At 45.9% G+C, this 26,945-nt stretch overlaps 1 protein-coding gene across 2 annotated transcripts; it reads right to left on the reverse strand.

The window, feature by feature from the left end:
* ERCC3 (ERCC excision repair 3, TFIIH core complex helicase subunit) lies at positions 1-26,945 on the reverse strand. 2 transcript variants are annotated; one of them, XM_037523120.2, is made up of 15 exons: positions 26,836-26,945; positions 26,362-26,567; positions 25,270-25,506; positions 23,180-23,229; positions 22,645-22,780; positions 22,280-22,444; positions 21,636-21,840; positions 20,156-20,470; positions 19,425-19,609; positions 16,209-16,411; positions 10,221-10,317; positions 8,855-8,972; positions 5,702-5,820; positions 2,197-2,349; positions 1-478 (listed from the first exon to the last, which is right to left on the reverse strand). In XM_037523120.2, the coding sequence occupies exons 1-15, from the start codon at positions 26,861-26,863 to the stop codon at positions 347-349; spliced, it is 2,349 nt and encodes a 782-aa protein (XP_037379017.1). In that variant the 5' UTR covers positions 26,864-26,945; the 3' UTR covers positions 1-346. The 2 variants fall into 2 exon arrangements, with proteins under 2 accessions (XP_037379017.1, XP_037379019.1); XM_037523122.2 differs by having other exon boundaries at positions 2-478; positions 26,461-26,567.

Here is a 26,945-nt window from a genome sequence, read left to right on the forward strand (position 1 = left end):
ACCTAAGATCTAAAATGCAGAGCGGTTCAGTGTTCATTTCTATTTATTCAGGAGAACATTTATATACAAATACTACAAATTTTTATATACAGAAATAACCCCTTCTTCAACAAGTGTGAAAAGACAAAAAAAAATAGTCCCTTCCCCCCTCACCTTTTTTAAATCTAGATGACCCATGAAGACAAGACTCAAACTCTGGATGTACTTTCTTCACTACAGACACCAGATACTGAATCTAGACCTGTCTGGGCGGTGCTCAAAGGAAGAACTTGGATGTGGGACGTGAAATTCCCTTTCCCAAGTTGGTGCCCACAACCATGCCTTCACCTGCCTGGCCTCATGGGTGTCATTTCCTGAAGCGCTTGAAAAGCGGGTGCACATGCTTAGTGGAAGCCTTGTTCCGTGATGAGTGGTACTCCATGTACACTGTGTCATCAGCCCCCGACATGGAGCTCATGGTGCCAAAGCGCCGAGACACCTGTGGGAGGACCCAGCCCACTGTTAGTTTCCAAGAGGAAAGAAACTCTTTTTATAATATTTGTAAGTTTTATAACATTTACAAGTTTAATAAACTACATTTGAAGAACATTTACTGACCTTTTACTATGTCCCAGGTATCATGTTAAGCAGTATACACATATTAACTCTTCTAATCCTCACAATAATTCTCATCTTAACGAGGAGGAAACTGAGGCACAGAAAGATTAAGTAACTAATACAAGAGCACAAAGCTCTTAAAGAGCTGGGCCTTGAACCCAGGCAGTAGGGCTTCAGATTCCGTTTTTAGCAATAGTACTACCCGGCCTCTCCACAATTTCTGAACAGCATTTTTAATAGTCTCTCAAAATATCCCTCAACTCCATCATAAGGCTTTGAATCAAATGGAGAGCAAAAAGTCCTGGATGTGGATCTTGACCCTGCCTCTCACTGGGTGACCTTGGTAAATACGGTCTGCCTGTACCTGAATGAACTCATCTGTAAAAGTGTTATCCCCCAACATAGGTGGCCCACAGCGCACACGTCAGGTTCTGACTTGGAGCCAGGCATTAGAGCGCACTGGTCACAAGGAAGGATGGAGCAGGCACTGGGAAAGGACTTTAATAGCTTGGCCCCAGCAGAGGGATTGACCAGAAGTCAGTCAGAGACAGAAAGGTTCCCTGGGATTTCTTTGAAGATTGTCCAGAGGGCGATCGAGCTGCCCACCCACTCGGGGGAAGAAAAGCCTCCAGCTGGAGAGCGAGGACCTGTCCTGGTGATACTCCTTCCTTCTCTCCCCGTTACAGTCATTGCCCCCTTCTTGGCTCTAACATCAATTTAGTTTCAAAAGGACTTGCCTAAACTGTGCTTGTCTCTCTGAATGGACCTGAGATAACTGCCTATGATTTTTAATTATTACATGTTACATGTTGTATTTGCCTGTACGTTGGAAAAGGCAACTGAGAGAATGGACTGTCTTTGACCAGGAGCTGGAAGCAGGCAAGTGGAGTCTCCTTCGTCTCCACTGTCTTTACAATGGGCATTCCTCTGCCTTCCCCACTCCAAGAAACTCCTCCCAGGACACAGCCTCGAGGTAGTGATGATGAGACCATCCAGGTGGTGCACTTGACTAAACCCAGTTAAAGTCTCTATGTAAGTCTTGAAGATTTGGGAGGTGGGGGTGGAAAATGTGTTTTGCAGCCATCCAAAACAAATCACTTAAGTCAGTTTCCTTGGTTATGAAAACTACCACTAACACTCTGGAGAGGCTGGCCCCTTTCATCAGTCTCTCCCTACCCTCCTTGTACAGGGGCTGGTTTCACAACATGCCTGGAATTCTCCCAAGGTTGTGACCTAACACCAGCACACAGTAGGCATTCACTAAGTATCTACAGAATACTTAGTGAGAACTCTAAATTTTCCCCCAAAAGTATTGAATCTGCAATATGAGTTGAGCCTCAGATCTCCATTACAAGTTGAAAAATTCAGTTCTATTACTGAGGACAAAATCAGAGTTCAATGAACCAACTTGCCGAAGGCCCCAGTCCCATCATATTCCAACCCAAACCCACCCTTATGAAAGCCTGGGGTCATATTTGCTTCCATTATTCGCTCTTCAAAAGACTGCACAAGCACATACAAGGTAATGTGCCTGTGTGTGTATGTCTAAGAATTCTGTCCCTTAGGAGTAAGACACAGGAGCCTCACCCACTCACTCACCTGGCTGGATCTGGAACTAAATTCTCCTGCCACCACCTCTTCCTCAGCATCCAGGTCTGTGGCTGCCAAGACTTTTTGTAAAAGCTGCTGTTGCTCTTCTTTTGTTGAGAATGCCAATTCTTCCTCCTCCATGCCAGCAAGCTTTGTGATCACCTACAAAGTCAAAACCAGCAGGCTGAGTCCACTTTTGTTTGCACTCTTTTGGCTCAGCTTTCTCCTGGGTTGGCACGCTAGGATCACTTCCTTCCTACAGGCAAAGCTGAGCAGGTGGCTAGCAAGGGAGAGCTCTGACTGGGCATTCCAGAGCCCAGCTCCACCAATTTCCGTTAACAGGAAGCTTAAGCTGTAAGTGCAAAGCAAATCGAGAGAAATTGGCTTCCAACACAGAGCAGCCAAATAATCACTTACAGAAGACAAAGAAAAATATTAGCAATTTTAAAACACCCATCCTGGTAGTTCCCCATGTTGTACTAGGTAATGGAGGGAGCAAATACTCAGGGGCAGTTTCCACTCTCTGAGGACTTTCAACCTCCCGAGTTTGGTGCCCAGAGCTTCAAGCAGCAGGGAGCACTCGCACAGGACAAGCTGTCAAGAATGGAGTCACAAGAGCAAGACACAACACAACCGAGACTTCTCTGGAGACAACTTAGAAGAAAGCCTACCTGTCCCTCAGAAAACTGGAACGGAATGCTTAAGGTGGACTTCTTTTCCCTCTGGTTTTTCCTCAAGATTTTACCACCACCACCACCCCCCGTCCCTTGCGTCCTCCTGTCCCTTTCCCTCCCTCTCAACTGCAGAAGGTTTACTGATGTCTATCATTCTTTCAGTATTTCACAGTTGAACTCTGTTTGGTGAAAGTCTAATACTTTGTTTTCACCCTTCTGATTTACTATGCTGCACAGAACTCTCTCAAATCCCCTCCATCCTTTCTTATGGCAATGCACTACTGCGTGGTGTGTGCACCGCATCTTCTCGGGACAGGGTTTCTATGCCTTTCTCTGTCACTTCCCCTTCCGGGAGCCCTGGCACACAGATACTATTTCTTTTTAAGTTGTCCCAGAAAGCTTAGCCTGTTTTCATTTCCTCACTCTTTTTTCACTCTATCGAGTTCTTGTGTCCTCCAACACTGTGTTTTCAAGCTCATCAATCCTTTCTGTTGCTTCTGTTGGCTGGTGAGGCCCTGCATTGTATTTTTAAAATCAGCTATCATGTTTCTTAATTCCATTACTTCCGAATGGAGCTGCCTCCTATTTTCATTATCCTTATTCTGGTGTTGTTTTGTATTCTGGGTTTTTGTTTGTTTGTCCCATCGGCATTGCCAGGACTGTTACCTTGAATTCCCTTTCTGTCATGCTCTGCAACTCCACTGAATCAAGGCTCTTGTCAGGGATCTTTCCTTCTGGCATTTGTACTGTGTTCTTCTGCCTCCTCATTTTTTATTTTGTATGGGTTTCAGTAGGAACAAACTTCCCGCTGCTGTTTTCCAACTGCTGGGGTAGTCAGGGGACTGGCACCAGTGAGGGGCAGTAGGTAGAGAAGGGCAGTGGGGTGACAGGCATCAAAGGATCACCTCCAAGGGTGATGCATTCCTTTGTGGGGGCCGCAGGTGATCTAGATACTCCAGAACGGGCTTCATTAGCCTCTTCATAGGGAATGCAGGTGCTCTGACCTGAGTCAGGCTACAGTGCTCTGTATGAGCCTTAGACTCAAGTCAGGAGTCCTCACTCTGTTCCCTCATCCCCCGCTCTCCTGCAATGCACCATCCATCGTGACTACCACTCACACACCCCCTTGTTCAATGCAGTACCAGACCTTGGGAGCCCTGATGTTGGCAAGATCTGAATCAACTACTGTAGGGTGCTGCACAGGAGCTACTTCCGTCTCTTGGGGACTGTCCCGCCCTGTTATCACTCTAAACAGGGCTCACGTGAGGTTTTTCCTGCCCCTTTCCGTTGGGCCGATGCTCTTATTGAGTATGATGCTAGTCAGTTTTTCTCTCAGAGGTCTTCTGGGTTCGTTTTACATCAGTTTTGCTGTCCTCATTTGAAGAAGGCAAGCCCAACACCTTCACTCTGCCACCCTCTTGCCAGACTCCCCTCATAATTTTAATTAAAGATAGCTCCTAGCAGTAAGGAATTGGGCAGAGTTCTCCAGGTGGCCACATTCAGAAGGACAAATATAGGACACCTCTGTCTTGGCTTGATCACCCCCTGGAATGCCAGGATGATGATTCTGGGAACTCCAATCCTGCCACTTTCAGCAATCAGCACTGGAGGCGTGGAAGGAAAAGGGGAGAACACGCCTGGGTGCCGTTTTTGTCGAGTACACATTTTGGAGAATCCAGAGCTATTCCTAACTCAGTGCTTCTCTTGCACTGACTGTCCCAGGAGTCGGGGGTCAGCATCTGAGCTCCAGTGCCTGCCTGAGCTCTGATGCTGCTGTCAGCACGTGCCTTTGATAAAGAGATAAAAAGGTCACAATGCAAATCTTTCAAAAATCCGTCCTACCACAAAAAGTATGAAAAGTGTTACTGTTTCCGGCTAAAAGCAGTTTCCTGCTTCTGGCACCCTCCACCCAGTTTCACAATCAAAAACCCTTTGGGACACTAAATCCTGACACAAACTTACTATATGAGTCAACAGGAAATAAATCATATGCGAAAGAAAATGAAAGTCGGTCGAAAACTTTAGAATCTCCCAAAATATACAAACACCTGACTTGGATATGGAGGATCTGGTGTCATTAGAGGCCCACTAACACCGGCTGACTCTTTAGGCGCCTGGAATGGCCACCCCTAAAAAGTACAGTGACAGCCACAGCTCCTTAGCATTTCAAGTCCTCTGAGGCAAGCATCTTTATTTAAATTTAAATTGAGGTAACATAGGCTTACGTGTATGTTTTACCAGTACAAGTTCATACCTCCTCATGTGTGTAATCAAACCTCACCCACCACCAAAGTACCAAAAACCCTCCACTGCAGGCCACTTAACTCCCTCCCCCCTTTGCTTTCACCTCCCAGGTCCCCTCTAGAAACCTCGGTTATGAGGTCGGAATCTAAGAATCAATTCTACAATCAGAATCCAAGGGTTTGTTTTGATTCAGCTTGGCTTGTTCATTTGCTTTGTTTCTTTCACATATGACTAAAATCATGTGGTGTTTCTATTTCTCCTAAATTATTTTGCTTAAGGCAGACACGCTTTCCACCAACATCTAACCAATCATCTTCTCACAACAGTAAAAAGTCAATAAGCAGAAATTTCCACGCCTTGTGCTTCTAAGGTCCCATTCTCTGACTATTCACTCTGAGAAGCTGGGGGCAGGCAGGGGTCCTGCATGATACTGTCCTTCAAACCTCCCTGCTACCGGCACCACCACACATCAGTTTTTGCAAAGTCTCCAGTGCCTGCCTGAGCTCTGTCCCATGCCGGTGGCCCCCACTTCTGGAGGCCTGGGTACAAAATAAGCCTTGGCTCCTCTCTGACAAGAGACCAAAATGGATACATACCTTAAAGCTATACCCCTGATCTACCAAGAATCTCTGACGCTTAGTTGAGTAAGCCATCTCCTGCGTATCCTGGGACACCAGTGAGTAAAAGAAGGCATTGTATTCCTCTGCAACCATCCCTGGAGAAGAGGCAGGAAACAGGGTATCAGCTGTTGTTAAGGTAGAAAGTAAAGGCAAAAGACACATCTTGCAGTTAGAGAGTTTTGTGTCAGGGAGTGATCATCCTAATCCTGCATGAAGACATCATCAAAATTAAGTACTTCAGTGCTTCAAAGGACACCATCAAGAAAATGAAAAGAGGGCCTCCCCAGTGGCGCAGTGGTTGAGCGCTGGGTCGCGAAGCTGCCCGCAGCCTCTGCAACGCCGGTTGGATCCCAGGCCGCTCCCCGGCCACCAGAGGAGGGTCCCACATGGTGCACAGACCTCTCCTGCTGCCCGCTGCTCCCCTCAGCAGTGTACTTCAGTCCTTCTGCCTGCTCTGCTCCCCGCTCTGGCGAATTCTCTCACCCTCCCGCGCTTCTGACTGTACCCAGTGCTTGTATAAATAAAAATAAATCTTTAAAAAAAAAAAATGAGAAGACCAGAGACTGGAGAAAAACATACAAAGCATACTTCTGATAAGGGATATGTATTCGTAAAAATATTATTACAGTCCCAGGGAAAATGGAACAAAATGGTCACTAGCTCTGACATCCAGGAAATTTGGGTTTAAATCCTAGCCCTGCAGCTTAATAAACCTGTATATTTCAACTAGTGAAGACTAATAGCACAAACATAAAAAGACCAAAGGATCTGAGCAGATGTTTCTCCAAAGAAAATATAAAAATCAACAATAAGGACAAAGAGTTCAACATCAATAACCAGGGAAATATAAACCAAAACCACAAGAAGACACCACTTGGCACCCACTAGGATGGCTAGAGTAAAGACAGATTACTATAAGTGTCAAGAATATGGAAAAATTGGAAGCCTCATAATACATTCCTGGTGAGCATGTGAAATGGTGCAGCAGCTTTAAAAACAGTCTGCCAGATTCTCTAAATGGAAAATGTAAAGTTACCATGTGAGCTAACAATTCTACTCCTAGACACATACCGAAGAGAACTGAAAGCATATATCCATACAAAATTTTTGTAATAGCATTATCCCAAGAGCCCTAAAAATGGAAACAATTCAATGTCCATCAACAGATGAATGGATAAAGTGTTATGTCCATGCAGTAGAATTATTATTCAGCATTAAAAAAGAACAACAATCCTTTTGTATAATCCTTTTGAAAACATGTACACTAAGAGAAAAAAACCACTCATAAAATACCCAAATTATATAATTCGATACATATGAAATGTCTAGAACAGTCATGTTTATAACAACAAAAGCAGATTTGTGTCTACCTGGAGTTGCAGATTAGGAGGCAACAGAAAAATGAGAGTTACTGTTAATGGGTAAGGATTTCTTTACTGGGGTAATGACAATATTCTAAACACAGATTTACTTATGATTATACAAATTTGTGAATATACTAAAAACTACTGAATTATATACTTTAAATGGATCAGTTGTGGGCCTCCCCGGTGGCACAGCGGTTGAGCGCTGGGTTGCGAAGCTGCCTGTGGCCTCTGCGGCGCCGGTTCGATCCCCGGCTGCTCCCCGGCCACCGGAGGAGGGTCCCGCATGGCGCACAGACCTCTCCTGCCGCCCAGTGCTCCCCTCAGCAGTGTACTTCAGTCCTTCTGCCTGCTCTGCTACCCGCTCTGGCTCTGGTGAATTCTCTCACCCTCCCGCGCTTCTGACTGTACCCAGTGCATGTATAAACTAACAAACAAATAATAAATAAATAAAATACTAAAAAATAAATAAATGGATCAGTTGTATGGTATGTGAATTATATCTCAATAAAGGGGCTTAAAGAAAAAAAAAATCCCCAAGAAATTCTAGAATAAGAGAATTCTAGAAGAGCATTATCACAGAAACTAGGACAGGAAATATACCTGTAAAACCTAATCCTTCTGGAAAATCTGAATAGTTCTGTTTCACAGTCCAAATGTTAGTAGGTTAAGTATCTGTGTACTGCCTCTGGATCCAACTGTTTCTTAGTCTTATAGGAGCTCAGAGATGCAAAGAAAACAATAAAATAGCTTATAATAAAGATAAAGCTTTAATTAAATCCCAAGAAGCTTTCAAATTAGGTTTTCTTTTTCTTATGATGAAGAGTAAAAAATAAGTAATGAATATCATCACATATGCTTATCAAATTATATTCTTGTCAGTTTAGAAAAGCTACAATTTCCCCAACAGCCTACTATAGTCTGTTGTGTAAGTCTTTTTCCTGCAAGATAGTACTGCTGTTCCTACTCTGGATGGCAAAGCAAATGTTCAGCAGGGAGATTCAACTGCCCAAGGTGGCATGGCTGATCTGGTGCCCAAGTCCATGCTATTTCTATCATAATGCCTGATGCTAACAACCAATCAGTTGCCTCTTAAGCATATTTGAATATAGCATAAGTCCAACAGATATCCACTAACCTTGTCCTCTTCAAACACCCTAGCAATCCACGTGCTAAGGTAAGTGAATTCCTTGAGGACAGGGCCTGTGTCCCTGTTATAGGACCTGAGTGCTCCAAAAGAGCCATGGCCATCTCAGCAGCAATGCCAGTTCCTACCACAGCCCCATGATAGGGGCTCAGGCCCTTTTACCACAGGTGACAAGCAGATGCCTTCCCTATTGTGTTCTCAATCACTGAGCTCATACTGCTGCAGGCTACCATCCAGGGCAGCATTCTGCAAGGTTCCAAGTGAGGTATCAGTCTGCTGCCTCCCTACGCTATGCCTACCAAGACCTTCCCTTACTCCTGAGTCAAGGCCAGGAGACAGTTTTGTCCTCCCTTCTATTTCTAGAACATTAAGCACTGATTCCTGGCTCCTCCTGTCGACCGACACAACTGTTCAGGTTAAAGGACATCTGTGTGAATTCCAAACAGCTGCCAGAATAACCACTCAGAGAGTCACCTGGAGGGCATGAGAAGTAACCAGGGGCAGGAAGAGCTTGCTCCTTGCAGTCCACCTCACCCAGGAACACAAGCTCGCCATAAGAACACAAGCAGCCTGTCTGAAAGGAGACCTCCCAGGCCGAAGGGAGATGACCACCATTACCTTTTTTCGCTCGGAGCACTCGCCCCAGCCTCTGCGCCTCCTGCCGCCGGGAGCCACCATGAGATGATATCTGAATGAGGACATTTGCTTCTGGCAGATCAAACGACGTGTCACCCACCTACAGAAATACAGCATTGTGAGTATGGGAAGGTTTTCATATATGGAAAAAAAAAAAAAAAGAGAAAAAAAAAATCAGCCGGCCTCAAGTTTAAATAAAAAATACAGGAAAACAATGACTACCCTCCTCTCTTTGGGTACTTTGGATGCAGGGAGGCCTGCAGAACCTGTAATGACCTCTCCTGAGAGCTGTCCTAAGGAAGCCCTAGGACCCCAGGTCAGCAACCCATAGCCAGTGATCCTATCAACAGTCTCTTTATGAGAGATTCTCATTTCTTGTTACAGATAGAGGTCTGTACAAAATCACCCATACTCTTAAGTGGTGGCTACTAAGAACAGCGGCACATGAGGGACACATGGTCTGGTGGAGAGACTGCCTGGCACTGGATTCTACCTCAGAAAAGCCAATTTGGCTGGTGAGTTCCTACCATCAAGGTTCCCAGTGACAGACACCAAATTTAGTGCTTTATGAAACTTCATAGGTAAATCTTTTGGACTTTGGGTTTATACAAATATGAATCTTCTAAATTGCTGCGCCATCGCTTTTAAGTGCAGATCAAAATCATCACTGAGTGGGCCTCCCTAGTGGCACAGGCGGTTGAGCACAGTGCTGTGAAGCTGCCCGCAGCTTCTGCAGTACTGGTTGGATCCCCACCAGCCACAGAGCAACCCACATGGTGCGGGAGACCTCTCCTGTGGCACCCGCTGCTCCCCTCCCTATTTCGGTCATTCTGCCTGTTCTGTTCCCCACTCTGTCTCTGGTGAATCCTCTCACCCGCCTGCACATCTGGCCTGTACACCAGTTCTTATATAAATAAAATAAAATTTTTAAAAAATCATCACTGAGTGACCTACAGGAGTTTACACTGTGCTCACACCACCCACCACTAAGCAAACCAGGAGAAGAACAAAGGCTGCCTGTGACCAAAGGATTCTTCAAGCCCACAAAGAGCACCTTGCCAGAGTAGGTAATGGATTTTTTTCCACTATATAAAGACTCACAACTTAAAATTCCTAAATTCCAAAAGCAGACTTTATGTATTACCCATAAGACATTAAAAACCAGTATCTGCTGATTCTACCACCCAATAGGCAGCTTCCCTTTGCCCCCAGACATAAGACATGTGGGAATGAAAACTGATGCGTGGCATTCCTACAACAAAATACCAACTCACTGTCCAGAATCATCCAGTGTCCCCCAGGCCATGGGCTTCCGAGGGCCTCACCACACCCTGCATGCCACACATACCTTGGATATGAAGATGGTGTTGATTTTGGGATTGTGCTTGAAATTCTGGAGAATATGCATCCTTTCTCCCTGAGATGTAGGGCCATAGATATAGGGTCTAGAAAGGAACAAAGCAGTGATAGGAAAACCATAGTGTTACTCCATAAATATCCTGAAATCATGCCAGAGGGGGAGAGAGCTCCTGCAAGATGTTCCTCTGTCAGGCAAGAATATCAGGAGGAGACCTGTAAAAATGAGTGGCTATCCCCTAGCCCCTGCCAAAACACACATGCCAACCCTTTCCCAGGATCAACTTCAGGTGAGTAGTCCCTTCGGGCTTCCTCCTCTACTTCTGTCTTTGTTTCTGAACCTAACTCATTTTTGCCTCAAGATCTCCTGCTCAAAGCTTAGTCCCCACATAAGGAGGACCCCTTCAAGGATTCCTTGAAGCCCCATGGGAGTGGTGAAGCAAACAATGCTATACGCGAACAGAAGTTCAGAAGCAATTATTTCCTAATGACAAAAGCATTCTCCAAGAAAAGGGCAGGAAGGAGAAGAGTCCCTTTCAGTCTTTTTCCACTGACCTACTGTCACACTACACTCCAAAAACTTCTCTTTAACTTCCAGTTCTCTGCCAAGGAGCACCACCCTATCTATCTCACTGACTGTAAGCTGTTGGCATCTGGCCATGTCACTCCTCTACTCCTCTCAAGTGATCTGGTGAGCAGTTTCCATGTCTTCCCAAGATCAGTAGTATGAGTGACAAGAATAAGAATGAGGACAGCTCCCAGGTACACAGGACCCACCCACATTAAGCACGAAGCTGGATATTACATTGGGGGTTTAAAAAAAAAAAAAAAAAAACCCACCCATTCCCGTCAATGTTCCCTAAAAGGGTAAAAGGTAGTTTCATGTTCCCATTTAATGCACAGGGAGCTGCGGGTCAGGAACCCGAGGAGGCTGCCCCTGAGTGTGGCTGTCCCAAGCTGCCCCAAGGCCATGCCCGGGAGAATCAGGCATGATTCTCGACACTCCACACAGCACTTTGCAACACAGCGCTTTCAGCTAGTAACTACGGAATGGTGATGGGTGTGCCAGAGAAAGCAAAGCCCCTGCCTATGGGGGAGCGAAGCCTGGGTCAGTTGGAAACCCCATACTGAAGGCCTCTGGTCACACCAACCACCAGCTGCCTAGTCATCTGGCCGTCCAGCGCACAGCATGAGTGTGACCCTTTCTGTGCATCATGCTGTAAAAATGGCCGGGAAGGCCCAGAGCAGCCTCTCTCCCAACACACAGGTCTTAGGTGGGTCCTTCCCGCCTCCTCCATCAACAAGAAAAAGTCCTCATGCAATGGTAAGCTCTCTGTTTCTGAAAGCTCCCCACACACAAAAAACAAAACAGAAGTATAACCTTCCTTCAGAAAGAGAACCTAGCATCTGATGAACACCTACCAGATGCCAGACACAAGAATTCTCTGTGGTAAGAGCTTCAAGTGAAAGAAGAGCAAAATGAGGTCCAGAGATGTAAACAACTTTCCCTGGGCCACACAGCAAAAGAGAGGAGCTGGGACTCAAATACAGTGTGTCTGGCTCCAAGTCTCATGAACTAACAAATTACTCACAGTATCTCCTGCAAAGTGCTTAGCGACACCTACTCTCCTCATGCAGACTCAAAGACTTCCCGCAAGAGTCCCAAGTTACGGAATAGAGCAATGCCAGAGACACATTTTACAGCAAGAAATCAATACAGACAAAAGCATTTTGAGCATTCAGAGGCCAGAGGTACCAATAATTAAAAGTTGTAGCCATAATTCTATCATCCACGAGGAAGCACAGCCTTCCCCCCTCACTGAGCCAGAACATCAAAGTCCAAACCAGGCAGATGCTCAGAAAGCCACAACCACAAGCCCCAGGTGTGTCTGCATGTAGGTGTCAATGAGGCCACTCAAGGCAGGCACCAGGGAGAATCTGGAAGGAGTACTAGAATGGGCAGATGAACAGAGAGGGAAGATGGCTGTTAAACTAGCAGAGTAAATAGCATTGTTTTGCTGCCCCTCTCAAGTAGACATTAATGTGATAAAGGACACAAACTCACAACAGTCAAGACAATAGGAGTTGCAAGCTGACCAGGCAGTCTCTCCTCCCACCTGTCATAAGACTCTAGATTCTGAATGTCCCCTACACTTAGAGACCTCAAGCAGAGCTGAGAGCAAAAGCAAACGCTACAAGTGAAGGGTGAAGGAGATTCACTTCTCCCTCCTGTACTACATACTGGTAGCCAGGAGACCAGAAGGTTCCTCTCTAGAGAAACTGTCAAGCTCAAGAGAAAAGACCTAGAAATAACAGGCATTCAGTAACCTCTAACAAAGTAGGTGGGCCCCGCCCAATCACGCTGTGGTGAGGTCCAGAGGTCAGCAAACCCACCAAGCTATTCAGAGAAACTAATCAGTTTTTTAGTGACAGACTTTTGAACAAGAAGATACAGCTAATACCGAACATCAGAAGAAGTGCTCTGAATAGAGGAGAAACAATCAAAACAAAAAAACTTGAAAAGAGAAACTCTTCAGGAACCAAAGAAGCGTCAAAAGCTTTATTAGCCTCAGAGAAGACAATGTACTCATGAAATAAGAATAACTATCAACAAAGAACTCTTGGAAATTAGCAAAAGCTTTAACAGACGGATTGGAAGACAAAGGAATAAAAAAGGGGGGAAGAAAGAAAATCAGAATGCTGCTCAGAAAATCTAACACCTGCCGGGCCTCCCTGGTGGCGCAGCGGTTGAGCGCTGGGTTGCGAAGCTGCCCGCAGCCTCTGCAGCACAGGTTCGATCCCCAGCTGCTCCCCGGCCACCAGAGGAGGGTCCCACATGGCGCGCAGACCTCTCCTGCCGCCCGCTGCTCCCCTCAGCAGTGTGCTTCGGTCCTTCTGCCTGCTCTGCTCCCCGCTCTGGCTCTGGTGAATTCTCTCACCCTCCCGCACTTCTGACTGTACCCAGTGCATGTATAAACAAAACAAACAAACAAACAAATAAATAAATAAATAACCATGCCTCTATTAAAAAAAAAAAAAAAAATCTAACACCTGCCCAGTAAGGATGCAAAAGAGAACAAGGAAAACAAAAGCTGAATAACAGGAAATACAAAAGTTCTCAAAAATGAAAGACATGAATTTCTAGATGAAAACGGTCTATTCAGTGCCCAATATAAGGAAAGAAAAAAAGATTTCACTAAACATAATGCTTTGAAATTTCAAAAAAAGGATCCTAAAAGCTTCCTGAGAAGGAAAACATCACCACCACAACGGATCACAGCAAGAGGACTCAGGAGGGCACTAGACTTCCAACAGCTGCACTGGAAGTCCCGAACTGAGTCCTCAAATGTTCTCAGGTGCAAAGTACTAGTCAAGGGTGAGTCTGTAAAGGGTAAAAGATGTACACGATGTGAAAAGTATCAAGGGTGAGTTTAAAGACATCTGTAAGCAAAGTCTTACAAAATGTTCCTCCTACTTAAGTTGTCTCAGGAAAAGGATATGTTCCACTGAAAGGAGTAACAAAGAAACGGAAACTTGAAATATGGAATGGGCTGTAATTCCGGGGAGAGGCACAGGGAATACACGGGATGATGTCAGAGGGAAGCACAAAGATGACAGCTGGGTGGCTCTCATCCTCAGAGCTTGCAGGCCAGAGCAGGAGGATGAGGTACTGGTAGGGATCCCACTAGGGAAAGTAAGAAAAAAGAGAACTGAAAAATTACCTGACAGGGCCAACGCAACTGAGAGGGAGAATACAGCGGTGCGACTGTGGAGAGGAGTAAGTAAGTGTACTGAAAACTCAGCAAAAGCAGCGAGAAGGCAATGATTAACACCAGCAAAAAAAAAACTGTTTACAAAAAAAAATAAAAACCTAAGCATACACTACGTGTACACTACATGGTTTGAATCTACATATACACATATATAGATTCAAAATAAGATGGGGAAGGGGGTGGGGGCAGCATACACCAGAGACCTAAATCCTCAATTCCCATAGTAGAAAGTTAATAGGCAATTTCTCCAATTATTAACCAAGAAATTATTATATAAGTTACTACTTAGAAATATGAAAGTAAATAGAGAAAAGAATCAAAAGTGTCTGCCTTTAGGGCCTCCCTGATGGTGCAAGGGGTTAAGCACTGCACTATGAAGCAGTCCGCAGCCTCTGCAGCACGAGTTCAATCCCCGGCTGGCTAGGGAACAACCCACATAGCGCAGTAGACCTTTCCTGTCTTGCCTGCTGCTCCCCTCAGCAGTGTATTTCGGTCAGTCTGCCTGTTCTGTTCCCCACTCTGTCTCTGGTGGATCCTCTCACCCTCCGCATCTCTGCCCTGTACCCCAGCTCTTATATGCATAAATAAATCAATCTTAAAAAAAAAGACAATAACAAAAGTGTCTGCCTTTATGAAACAAGAATTGTGAGTGGGAAGACAGGTACAGGAACTGCCATTTTTCAAAATGGTAACTTGGCAATATTTTCTAAATTAAAAAAGGCACAACTAGAAATTTGAGAAAGTTAGGCTTTCTGTCTCATACAATGACCTCACATGGCTGAGGTAAGGATTAAATCATAGCTTGCTAAAAAAAGCTTGCTAAAGAATCACAGCTTGCTAAAGAAAGCTGGTCAGTATCCATTCCATGGATTCTTCCCTGTGCATGCCAAAGCACACAGAACTTACAGCATATCTCCAAAAAGGCCCTTACCATCTGGACCTCCCTGGTGGTGCAAAGGGTTAAGACGCAACCTATGAAGCTAGCCACAGCCACTGCAGCACGAGTTCGATTCCCGGCCAGCCAGGGCGCAACCCACATGGCACAGCAGACCTCTCCTGACTCGCCCGCTGCTCCCCTTAGCAGTGTACTTTGGTCAATCAGCCTGTTCTGTTCCCCACTCTGTCTCTGGTGAATCCTCTCACCCCCCTCAGACCTCTGGCCTGTACCCCAGCTCTTGTATGCATAAATAAATCTTTAAAAAAAAAAAAAGGCCCTTACCATTTGCTAACTGACAGTACCTACAGCCCTGCATCACTAGAAGGAAACAGGCCTCTTATTTGGCAGAGAATTTACAATAGCCAGGTCTTAAACAACAGGTACTGGGTGGAGCAATGAGCTGCTGAGGATTCAGATGGGTGTTCCTGAAAGCTTTCTAGATGCTGGACGATATGTGAGATGCTGGCCTAGTCTCCCCTGCCTTCCTGGTCCTTGACCCATACAGTCTAACCCCAACTTCACCAGGAGCATTGACTCGGCCTGAAACTCCAAACACCCTCTCATATCCACCTTGGCTCCTGTAGGGTACGGTAAAAAGTATCAGGCTTATCTGTCCTCCCACTATTAGGATAGATGATGGAACCCTGCTGTCCTGAATGCATGCCTGATGGCAGCACCTGGAGTAGGGTGTGGGCATACGTAGATGGGATTCACCTGGGCTAAGACTGGGCTTTTAGGGGCGGCGTCATGGGGACGCGAGAAGAAGCCAGGAACGAACAGAAGCTGAGAGAAGAAGAGGAGACGCAGAGAGAACACCAGAGAGCCCAGATAGAGTGAGGATTTGCTGGGGACTGGGAGGACTGCCAGCCTCCCGGCCCCCCAGCACCCCTGCCTGCCATATGCCTGGTAAATCCCAACAAAAGCCTGCAAAGCCACTGAGGGTTCCAGGACTCCTCCTTTACCTGGCCTGCTGGATCATAGAAAACCTGCCTGTGTCCATTCCTGCCTCTACAGCTCCCCATCAGAACAGCACAACTCCAGCCCCTGCTCCCCAGGATTTGAATGACCAGGCTCCCTTTTCTGCATGCGCTAACTTCTGAATCCAACCACCTATTCCTGTTTTGCCTGGTTCCTGCAAGTGAGGACACAAAATCAGGCCTTTAGATCCTAAGAAGGTCCTGAGAGGTTTGAGAAACAAAGAGGCACCCTTTGCACTCACGTGGGATAAATAAATCAGCTGGAAAACAGGTGCAACTTGTCAATTACTTACTTGTTCAGCCGAACGGCGTATTCCTTCAGGGCAAACACATTATCAGCAAAGACAATAATCTTGTCATTCCTTCTTTCATGAAACTTGATCAGGAACTGGCAAGCTCTAAATTTGTTGGGGTTCATGGTGTACAGCAAGATTCGCTTCTTAGTTTTGATTGCTACATACTCCCGGTAAAACTCAGGAGACATAGGACACCAAACCTGTGATCAATAAAAGTCAGGAGTCAGCCTGCAAGTTTAAACATCACACTATTAGAAACTTCTGAAGACCATTATTTAGCAGAATTAGCCTTAAACAAATCCAAACAAATGCATGTGAACTATATCTCAATAAAACTGTAGACACAAACACCACAACCCTAATGTTGAACTCAGACACTCTTACATATTATTCACTTAGCAAAGATTTAATCCACTAATGTTCAGGGAATTACTTTCACATAAGTTCCAAGTGAAGAAAATCAGATTCTCAACCAGTCACATAAGTAATCCCATGCATGTAGATCACATCTGCACACCTAAGTCCATACACAGCACTGCTGCAGAGAACTTCCATGCACATGCGCGTGCACACACTGCCCAGGTGCCTGTTGAGTCAGTCTTGCAATGCCATCTTAGTTGTGATGAACACACCTAATACCCAGGTGTTGGTTTTTAAATTCCATTCTCAATTAAAAGGGCTCTGTGGAGCAATGGCTAATTCCAGGGCCAGAAAAAGTACCAGGTGAGCCAGAAATATCTTGCTGTGCCAGAAAACAAGGAAGTACTCAAGAAATTATGGGGAAATGCCAAATGAACAGAGAAGCCAGCTTGAGGTGATCCCACTGGTCACATCTGAGACCATCTGAGCATACAAAAAAGAGTGACAGTAACACTCCATAGGGCTTTCTCTGGGCTAGGGTTGCTGAGAAGTTGAAGAATGTTTGGGTAAATATATTAAAGTGCCATGAGTTGTAAAAGTCTCAATGCTGTGGACAAACAAAAAGGATCCAGAAAGGACTCAGGCCATAAAAATCTATTCTGACAGGCTCTGGGTTTTGATTGTGACCAGTGCAACTTCTGTGTGATCATCCCAGACCATTTCTTCAATGTGGAATTAGCTTAAGTTATTAGTGATACCTAATATCATAAAGTAAGGTAAGGAAAGTCAGGCTTTTCTGCCCTCCCGCCATCAGGATAGATGATGGATCCTTGCAGTCCTGAATGCATGCCTGATGGCGGGCACCTGGAATAGGGTGTGGGCATAGGTAGATGGGATTCACCTGGGCTAAGACTGGGCTTTTAAGGGCGGTGTCACAGGGACGCCAGTAGAAGCTGAGAATGAACAGAAGCCGAGAGAGAAGCCGAGAACGCTGGAGAGCCCAGATAGAGTGAAGACTTGCTGCCTGCCATGTGCCTGATAAATCTAAATAAAAGCCTGCAAAAGCCACTGAGAACTCTGAATCCTCCTTTACCCGGTCTGCTGGGTCAGAAAACCTGCTCCGTAGCCGTTCCTGACCCTACACATAACCTATTCTGAGCTCAAATCCACAGGTTTTGCTGTTGCTATATTTTCTGGTTTCCTATAAACCATATGACTATAGTTTTTAATTCTTTATAGCAAAAGCAATTTTTTCACAATATTTAAAATCTTGTATCTCATAGATATGAAACATAAATGGCCCAAATATAGGAAAAAATACTTAACATTAGTAAACAAAAAGATACCAATTAAGACAAAAGGAATACCACGTCACACTTACCAGTTTTTCTGAAACACTATTCCCTTAATACATATTTTGCATGCTGGCAGATTCTCTATCCTGTTCATGACACACTACTATGGGGTCACAGTTCACAGTGAACAATATGACTTTACAAAAACTCTAACACAAAAAAAAGATACAAAAATATTTGTAGCAACATTATCATGATAGTAAAAGCAAAAAAGATCTAAGTTTAAGGACAGAGTCAGTGACTGCCAAAGGCTGGGAGTCAGAAATTTGATTCATTGTAAATAAGCATAAGGAAAAGGGGTGGGAATGTTCTAAAATTTGATTGCAGAGCAGCTGCACAACTGTTTCTATTGACTGAAAGCAGAGAATTCACTTACAACAGGGAAATATTATGAAATTTAAACCAAATCTTGATAAAGGTGTTAACAGAACAACACTGCAACCCAAATGTCTACCATTAGAAATGGTTTTTTCAACTGTTGTATAATATTCCATTGTAATTTAAACTGTGGTGTATTTGTACAATGGGACACTGCAGAGCAAATCAAAGGAATGGACTACAGCTACATGCATTGGTAAAAAAACAACATATATTATGCAAAAAATAAAAATATTGCACAAAAGACAGAAGTCATACAAGAACATATAAAACCTGATTCTATTTACATATATGTAAAGATTCAAAAAAAACAGCTAAAGCAAAACAATGTTAGGTCAGGAAATACACACAGGAGGCAAAATAACAAAAAGGCAATAGAATGACCAACAAAGTTCTAAGACAGTGGTTGGAGGGGTGGGAGGGAAGGTGCTCTAGATGGAACAAGGAGGCTCAATGACTCTGAAAGACTCTTTCATAAGATGGGCACTGCTTACAAAGCTGTAACTGAAGGCTAAGGAATTTTTTCAACAAAGAAAGTTTATATTTCACCAACAAGCTCCTTTCCATCCTTACAAAACAGAGGCCAACCCACTTCAGCCTCTAGAAATGGTTTTAATTGTTCCTTCGGAGAAGACTTACCTTTGAACATATATTTTTAACATATACCTGTACAGGCAATCATTACAGAGCAAAATTGGGAAAATGTGTTCTTAGACATAACCTATTCTCGACACCCACAAGCAATCACTGAGGGGCATCAAAACCAACAGGCTTTGACACTAGAGATAGCTTGAACGGCCACCCACACAAGACCAACCAAGAACCTCACAGCAGAAAGCGTGCGCAAGAACACCCTGAGACACTCACTCCTGGAGAAGAGGATAAGGAGACAAATGCACTTTGCAGTTGGGCCAGCCTGGATTAGCATACTGACTTGCACTGACTGGTGCCACTGGACAAGCAACTCTGGCTCACAAGTCTTTGAGGTGGGGAGGCCCCTGGGAACTGCGTGAAGGGGCAGCAGTCTGCTCTGGCCCTGAGCTGTGTACCTGTGCCAGAGGAAGTGACCTGGTCCATTTCCCCTTAACCCTTAGAGACTGTGCCGGGAAGGGACAGTTACCTCAGCACACTGGACTTTGGCGATGTAGCCGTTGTTTTGTAGTTCCATCCAGTTGGCCTCATAGAGCTTGGGCCCAATCAGAAAATTTAAATCCACAATTTTGTCATCTTCCCGGACGAGGGTTGCAGTCAAACCCAGCTTGCAGTGGGCCTGCACAATGGTGAGCACTCGCCGGAACATCTTGGCTGGGCAAATAATCACATTATTACATTTCAAATGCTCAAGTAACACATACAGTCTTGGAACTTCACTCTCGCTTCACACCATATCGACTAAGCCCCAAGTTTCTGGCCCACAGAAGCCTGGCTCTAGATAAGGATGCCTAGATGACAATGCTTAACTATCACTTTAGACCCATACAGAAGGATGAAAAGAACAAGAGGTAGAAATGATTTGTATTTCAAAGACTTCAGTGCTCCTAGCCCAGTTTTCACAGGGTCATCAAAAATTGGACTAAGGGTTAGTTTGACCTGTAATAAGAAGCAAGCTGGAGAAAAGAATTAAATATCATTTCCTAAATGACTATCAGTCAGTGGTTAAGGAAGCTGTGAATATGGACATCCTTCTACCAGTCACCCTCACCCCACAGGTACTAATGATCTAAAAGCTCCACCCAACATGCCTTTCTAGCAAGATGGATAGACCACACAGTAATTCCTCCCTCAGCACAACAGCTGGAAGACAATTCTGTGTGTACAATGAGTGAGCAGCTCAGTTCTCAGTCTGTTTACCTGGGATGGTGTGAACTTCATCTAGAATCATGAGGCCCCATTCCTGAGTTTTGAGCCACTCCATGACTCGCTCAGCCTCCCAGGACCTTCTGGTGGTATGGCCCAACATGGAGTAGGTGCTAATGGCAATGGAGCAGCCAATGGGCTTGTCCTTGGCGTCAGAGGTAAAGCGGCAGATCTGGCTGTCATCTATGGTAGACCACATCTTGAACTGGGCTTTCCACTGCTCCACAGACACCGCTGAGTTGCCCAGTACCAGACAGCGTTTTCTGACTGTGCATGCCGCCGTCACACCAACCAGGGACTTCCCAGCACCTACAAGAAACCAAAGGGAGATATTATCCAAGGCCAGGTTGAAATAAAGGACAAGGATTGACAGAAATGACTCATTAGCACACGAGTCTAGGCAGATTAATTTTACTAATTCTCCCAAATGACGTTTGAGGCACTCGCTACTCTGAGGTTCTTTTACTTATAAAAAGGAGACACGCCCACTTTACATGCCAGCCTCTCCTATCCATGCTGAGACCGCAAAACAAACCAGAGACCAGAGACACTCCTTTCAGCACGATTTTAAAGATGGGAAAACCAAAGCCCACACGTAATTTGCCGAAGGCCAGGGGAAAGTGGAGTTGCTGGGGCAGAGGACTGGTGGCACAGCCTGTAGAGAGGGGCTCGGTGCAAGACGCCTGTTATTATCACACCCACAAAGCAGCCTGAGAACTGGGGCGCACATGTGCATGTACACCCCTGGCAAAGACAGAAGTGAAACTCCCAGAGCATCTGTTTACTACCATCCACTATCTAAAGATCAAGATTAAAAATCAAGTTATTCCTTTCAAGAGCAACTCTTCCTCAACCAGAGATGTGCCTCAATATAATAACAAGAACCTGAGGTTACAGGCCATTCCCCTGGAGACTGGCTCCTGAAGTATGGAGCAGGGTCTCGGTGAGTTTGCTGTGACCTCTGGTCTGTCCTAGACCAAAACCTGACAGGATTTAGAGACAAATCTATCAAACAGGTATCAATGGGGCATTCTTGGACATGCTCTCTATAATAAGCCTTCCAGAAACAAGCTGTTTCTGCACTGGGGAGCCCCCCAAAATACCTAACTCACAAGACTGCAAAGAACAAGAACCTAACCTTAGCATATAAAACAGACCCCTTCCTACATCACTGCCTAACTTCCCATCCTATTATTTTTCTTCACTGCCCAATTTTATTGATTTGTTTACTGTCTCTCCCTACCCCACCAAAACATGCCCACGAGGTTGCTCAGTTCACCGCAGATCCCCAGTGCCTATGCCAGGGCCCTGCCAACAGCAAGCACACAAATATTTGTCAAATTATGAATCAGGAGTCATCTGACTGGCAGTCCCTCAGCAAGGTGTGAGTTAGAGAAGGGTGCACAGGACAAGTGGCAAGCAGCTGGCAGACCCAGACAGAAGAGCCTGGCTATCTCCATCAAGTGGCACTTACCACAAGGAAGAACAATGACTCCAGAGCGTGCACGCCCATTCCCAAACATCTTTCGCAAGCTCTTCTCCTGATAAGGTCTAAGCACAGCTGTGGGTTTCAGGTCAATGTTGATATCAGGATTAACAGAATCATTCCGGAAGTCATACTCTGCCAAAAGAGGGTACTCCAGGTGGATGCAACGTTTCTGGAGTTCCTCAATCATTTCCTGAGAAGTGAGCATGAGGATTTCAGAATCTCATTATCTCCATATTGTGCTCAAAAAAACCAGCATATATTCTAAAGGGCCTAATGCCCGCCCCCCCCAAAATAGTCATTTATCTAGATGTTTGCAATTTCAGAACTTGCTTGTTAATAGCTAGGTTAAAGGATAGAAAAGTAACCCAAGAGGCAGACACAAAATTAAATTCAGTCAGCCACCAAAAATGCCCTTCAGGTCCCATTTCCTGTTTTCCCAGGGATTTATGAATCTGGGGAATAGGACACTCAGATTAACTCTATTAAGAGAACTGATGTTCCCACCTCCCCATCCCCCAACCAGAAAAAGGATTCCATCTTCTCACACAGATGATAGTTAACTGATGAAAGGCTGGAATAGTTTTGATACTAATTCAGAGAAGAAACCAGGAGGGGGTACATTCACTAACCTGCTTGACTTCAAAAGATACTGTCTGTGTCTCTTCCTCTTCTTCCTCATCCTTGTCCATTTGCTCATAAAAGTCAAAAAGGTCAGTGGGGATGTCAGATTTACCCTGTGCGTCTGGTACCCTGGAAGTGGAGGGGCCACCACTGCCTTCAGCAGTCTTAGCGATCTATAAGAGAAAGGCAGGGTCTGGGCCTACAGGCAACATGTTACCCTACTATTACCAAGCAGTCGCCAAAGTAAAAGGGGGAATTTAGTGTTGTAAGATAGGTACAGGGCCACTAGGTTGCAAATGCTGGACTAACAGTATCTGAGAGAACTGAAAGTCTAAATTCTCCTACCCCCCAGAATGACCAGGAGCCCACATACAGCAGATTTGCTCGTGAAGGTCTCTGTGATAAGCTCAGTTGCCTCCCCTTCAGAGTTCCTCAGGCGGCACTCCCGGATCACAGGATCCTGGAGAAGGTGCTGGATGACATCAGGATGGGAGCTTTCAACGAAGTACCTACAAGCAGGGGAGGAAGGAGGTGCATATAGAGCAGTACATCATTTCCAAAACATTCCATCACTCATTCAATTAGAGGTCTGGAAATTGTGGCTTCATGCCTATCTTCATTCTCTCTTCACAACCCTTTGCAAAATCTGAGTATTGAGCTACTAGCCGTGACATAACACAAGAGGATTATGGGCAAAGTCCCACTTTTAAGTCACATAATCAGGGCACTGAACCCCAGCTCCACCACCAGCGGAACATTGGCCAGTGAAGGAATTTCCAGTTTTAGTTATCTCCCTTCACTTCTTCTTTCATCCCCTCAGGAGATTGTGTTGCAGAGCATAATCCTTGCCAACCTGGTATGCAGAGGAGGCAAAGTGCCTTGGATGGACCTGTCACAGAATCCCTTACCTGTTATGCTTCAAGACCAGCTTGACTTTTCCATAGCTGACAGTACACAACTGCAAGAAGTGACAACAAAAAGGCAAAATCAGCAATACACAGCTCACTCGGGACACACCTGTTAGCAGGGACACCTACTACTCACCCACCCAGTTAGGTGTTCATTTTACTTTAGGAAAACCCAGTGTGCAATCCTAAAAGGGTTAGAGCTGCCTAAATTGAGTTGTCGCTATTAGCTTCTATCCTTTGAGGGCAAAACCTACCTCCTGCCTGGTTAATTCTGATGTTTTATTACCACTTAATTTCTAAAATACTGCTTTTAAAAATTTTGTTATTTTTCCTTTCCCTTTCTCTGCCATTCCCATAGGCCCCTTCCTAATCCAGAGGTTCATCCTGCCACATCAGCATTACTACAGATCCCAGCACAAAGATGGCAGAGTTTTCAGTAACTGTTTGCTGCATATTAAAATGCACAGCTTCCTAGCATCCTCACCAATGTTCCTTACTCCCCTTTGATATAAGCTTCTTGATTTGCAAAACCTGAATGTTGAGGATATGATGTAACACATGAGGATTGTTGACAAAGCCCCACTTTTAAGTCACATAAGCAAGGCTCTGAGCTCAGCTCCATTGCCAGAAGTACAGTTTAAATCCTGCCAGGTTCCCAAGAATCTTGAGAGTAGAAGGCAACACAGGTTGTATGGTGGCCACAAAAATGTGCTACTCAACTCTTGGTTGTTGTCTGCTCCCGGTGCTGCCCTTCAGATCCATCACTGTGCTATGCAACTGCCTTCATCCCTGCAGGCAGCTCCCAGACAAGAAGGAGCTGCAGGTATGATGCAGGGTCATTCCAGTGAGGTCCAGGTTGTTCTTTACAGGCCACCTTCCATATCACGAGAAAACTCTCCCCAGAGCTCTTACCAGCTTCTCTGAGACTGGATGCATTACTGTATTAGATGCCTGTGGCACTCATCTTCTGCCACTCCAAATTTGGGGGTATGAATCTAACTCCCTTTTGATCACCTAAGGCCAATGAAAGCCATTGCCATCTCTTTGGGATGGCATTCACCTACCTCAGAACAATCACAAGCATATCCAACTGCTCTTCACATGGAAACCCCATCCACTTCAACACTTGAAGTTCTTTTTGATTCTTCCTAATGCAAATCATTGACTAATGGTCTCATTTAAGTATTCTTAGTCTACATTAATCTGCTGAAGCAGCCATAAAACACACCAGAAACTGGGTGGTTTACTAGAAACATTTCTAGAAGTCCATAAAGGGTAGTTTTTTGTTTGTTTTTTAAAGATTTATTTATTTATACAAGCACTGGATATAGTCAGAAGCGCCGGAGGGTGAGAGAATTCACCTGAGCCAGAGCGGGGAACAGAACAGGCAGACCGACGAAATATACTCCTGAGTGGAGCAGCAGGCGGCAGGAAAGGTCTGCACACCATGTGGGACCCTCGCCCGGCGGCCGGGGATCGAACCGGTGCTGCAGAGGCTGTGGGCAGCTTTGCAGCCCAGTGCTCAACCGCTGCGCCACCGGGGGAGGCCCCATAAAGGTAGTTTTTTAAGCTACCTTCCCTTCTTGTTGTAGCTTCACAGGACCTCTTCCTTGTGCATGTGCTAAGAAAAAGTGCATGCATGAGCTTTCTGGTATCTCTTCTTAGAAGAAAACCAATCCCACATGATCAGGGTCCCACTCTTAACTGCCTTAATAACTTCCTTATGCCAAATACAATCACAAAAGGGGCAAGGGCTTCAACACACGGATTTTTAAAGGAACGCAATTCAGTCCACAGCACCATTCACTTTGGGCTACATTCCCAAATAACCCTGACCAGAGAAGGCCTGAATTAGGAACTCCCACTGTGTTAGCAACCACTGGCTAAGAGAAGCTGACAGAAGTATGTGCTCAGCAAGAACACAATGCTGGAATACAGAGGAGCTGCAGTTGGAGTAATCAGTTATGCTCCCTATACTAGATCCAAATGGTACTTTTAGAACTGCCACAGGTTAACAAAACATAACACCTGTTCCCCTCTATTTCCGCATTAACAAGGAGGGTAAAAGAGCTGGGTTTAATCCCTCTTACCTTAATAAACTGCATAATTCCATCAGGGACTCCTGTCTTGCTGAGCTTCCTGAGGTAGTCAGTGATGTCACTAGTTTGCAGCCCAACGCTCACAGCTGCGTACAGGGAGTAGGCAGTTAGTTTGTACTCATGCACATGGGTTGGTCGGCACACTGGCTCAGCAATAGCCACGAGGAAGTCTTGAGCATATTTGTAAACTGGAGAGAAGGCTTCTAAGAAAATGTGGCCATCAGGAGCCTGCAAAACATCAAGTAAACACAACAGACAAGGAAACTACTGAGTTGCACAAATGATTGGGCTGTGTGCCATATTATTACTAAGAAAGGGAAACTGGGGCTCTCTGGTGGTCTAGATTTTAAGTCTCAGTACTATCAACACTATAGCCTGAGTTCAATGCCCCGCCAGGGAGCTAACCCACATATGGCACAGCAGACCTCTCCTGTTTGGCATGCTGCTCCCCCTTGGCACTGTATGTCAGCAATCTGCCTATCTTGCTCCCCACTCTTGTCTTTGGTGAACCCTCTCACCCCACACCTCTGGCCTACACTCTACATTTTCTACAAAAAAATTAAAACAAAAAAAAAAAGGACAAGTTGCCCCAAAAGTGATCTTTAAGCTACCAATACCAGAGATATTGGTGTAAGCACTCCTTCAACAAACTCTGGGCTGTTATTTTAATCAGATACAGGAATAATGAGAACAGAGAACAGGTTTCCAAAGTAAGTTGATGCTTTCCACCATACTTCACCAGCGTACTGTCTCTCCCCCAGTTACCTGTGGCTAGATTTCTAAAGCATGTGACATAATGATTACTTTGAGCTGAGCAAAAGACCTGCCTGGCTTGTCTTTTTTTTTTTTTAAGTGGAGAATTAAACTGTTACATGATAAATGCTATTTCTCAAGTAAAGTGTTTCCAAGCGTGCACTAGAACTGGAGAGGAATGGGAGTAAAAATGTGGGGCTTGAGACGAGGCAGGCCAGGAGCGCCGGCGCATCTGCACCTGCCGGCCAGAGCCCCTCGCGAGCGTCTGCTGCGTCTGGGGCGCGCTCCGCGCCCAGTGCCCGCTCCGCGCCCGGCGACGGGCGTGCTCACCACCCAGAGGGGCCTGGAGGCGTGGTCGTCCTTCAGCGGCATCTGCAGCCGGTAGTCCTTGGCCCCGTACTCGTCCACCTTGGTCCCTGCCTCGTCCACCTGCTTGCCGGCCGCCGAGGGCACGGCCTCCTGGGGCTCGCTCCCCGGGGCGTCGTCCTCCTCGTCGTCCTCATCCTCGTAGTGCCGCCTCTTGGACTTCTTCTTATCTGAAACGCGGGCGCGGGGGACGGCACGTCAGGAATTTGGGGTTCCCTGCGCCCCGCCAGGCGACTCGGCGGGGGCATCCAACGGGGCGCGTCTCGGCAGCGGCGCGCCCCCGCGAGCGCCCCCGCCCGCGGCAGAGCCCCCGCGGCAGAGCCCCCGCGGGGCGGGCCGGTCAGCCGGGGCGCGGGGCGAGGGGCTGCGGCGCCGCCGAGCCGACGGGAGGGAGGCGCAGGCCCACGACGGGGCAACGCCGGCGCGCCAGGGGCTCACCGCGCTCCGCCCGGTCTCTCTTGCCCATCGTGGGCCCCGCAGCGATGGACGGGACCCGCAGCCCGCGGGACCTCGGCGCAGGCCGGAGGGGGCCGCTGATCTCGGAGGAC

The sequence above is a fragment of the Talpa occidentalis genome, unplaced genomic scaffold (assembly GCF_014898055.3).
Source record: "Talpa occidentalis isolate TD23 unplaced genomic scaffold, MPIMG_talOcc4v2.1 talOcc4.3, whole genome shotgun sequence".
NCBI classification, from domain to species: domain Eukaryota; kingdom Metazoa; phylum Chordata; class Mammalia; order Eulipotyphla; family Talpidae; genus Talpa; species Talpa occidentalis.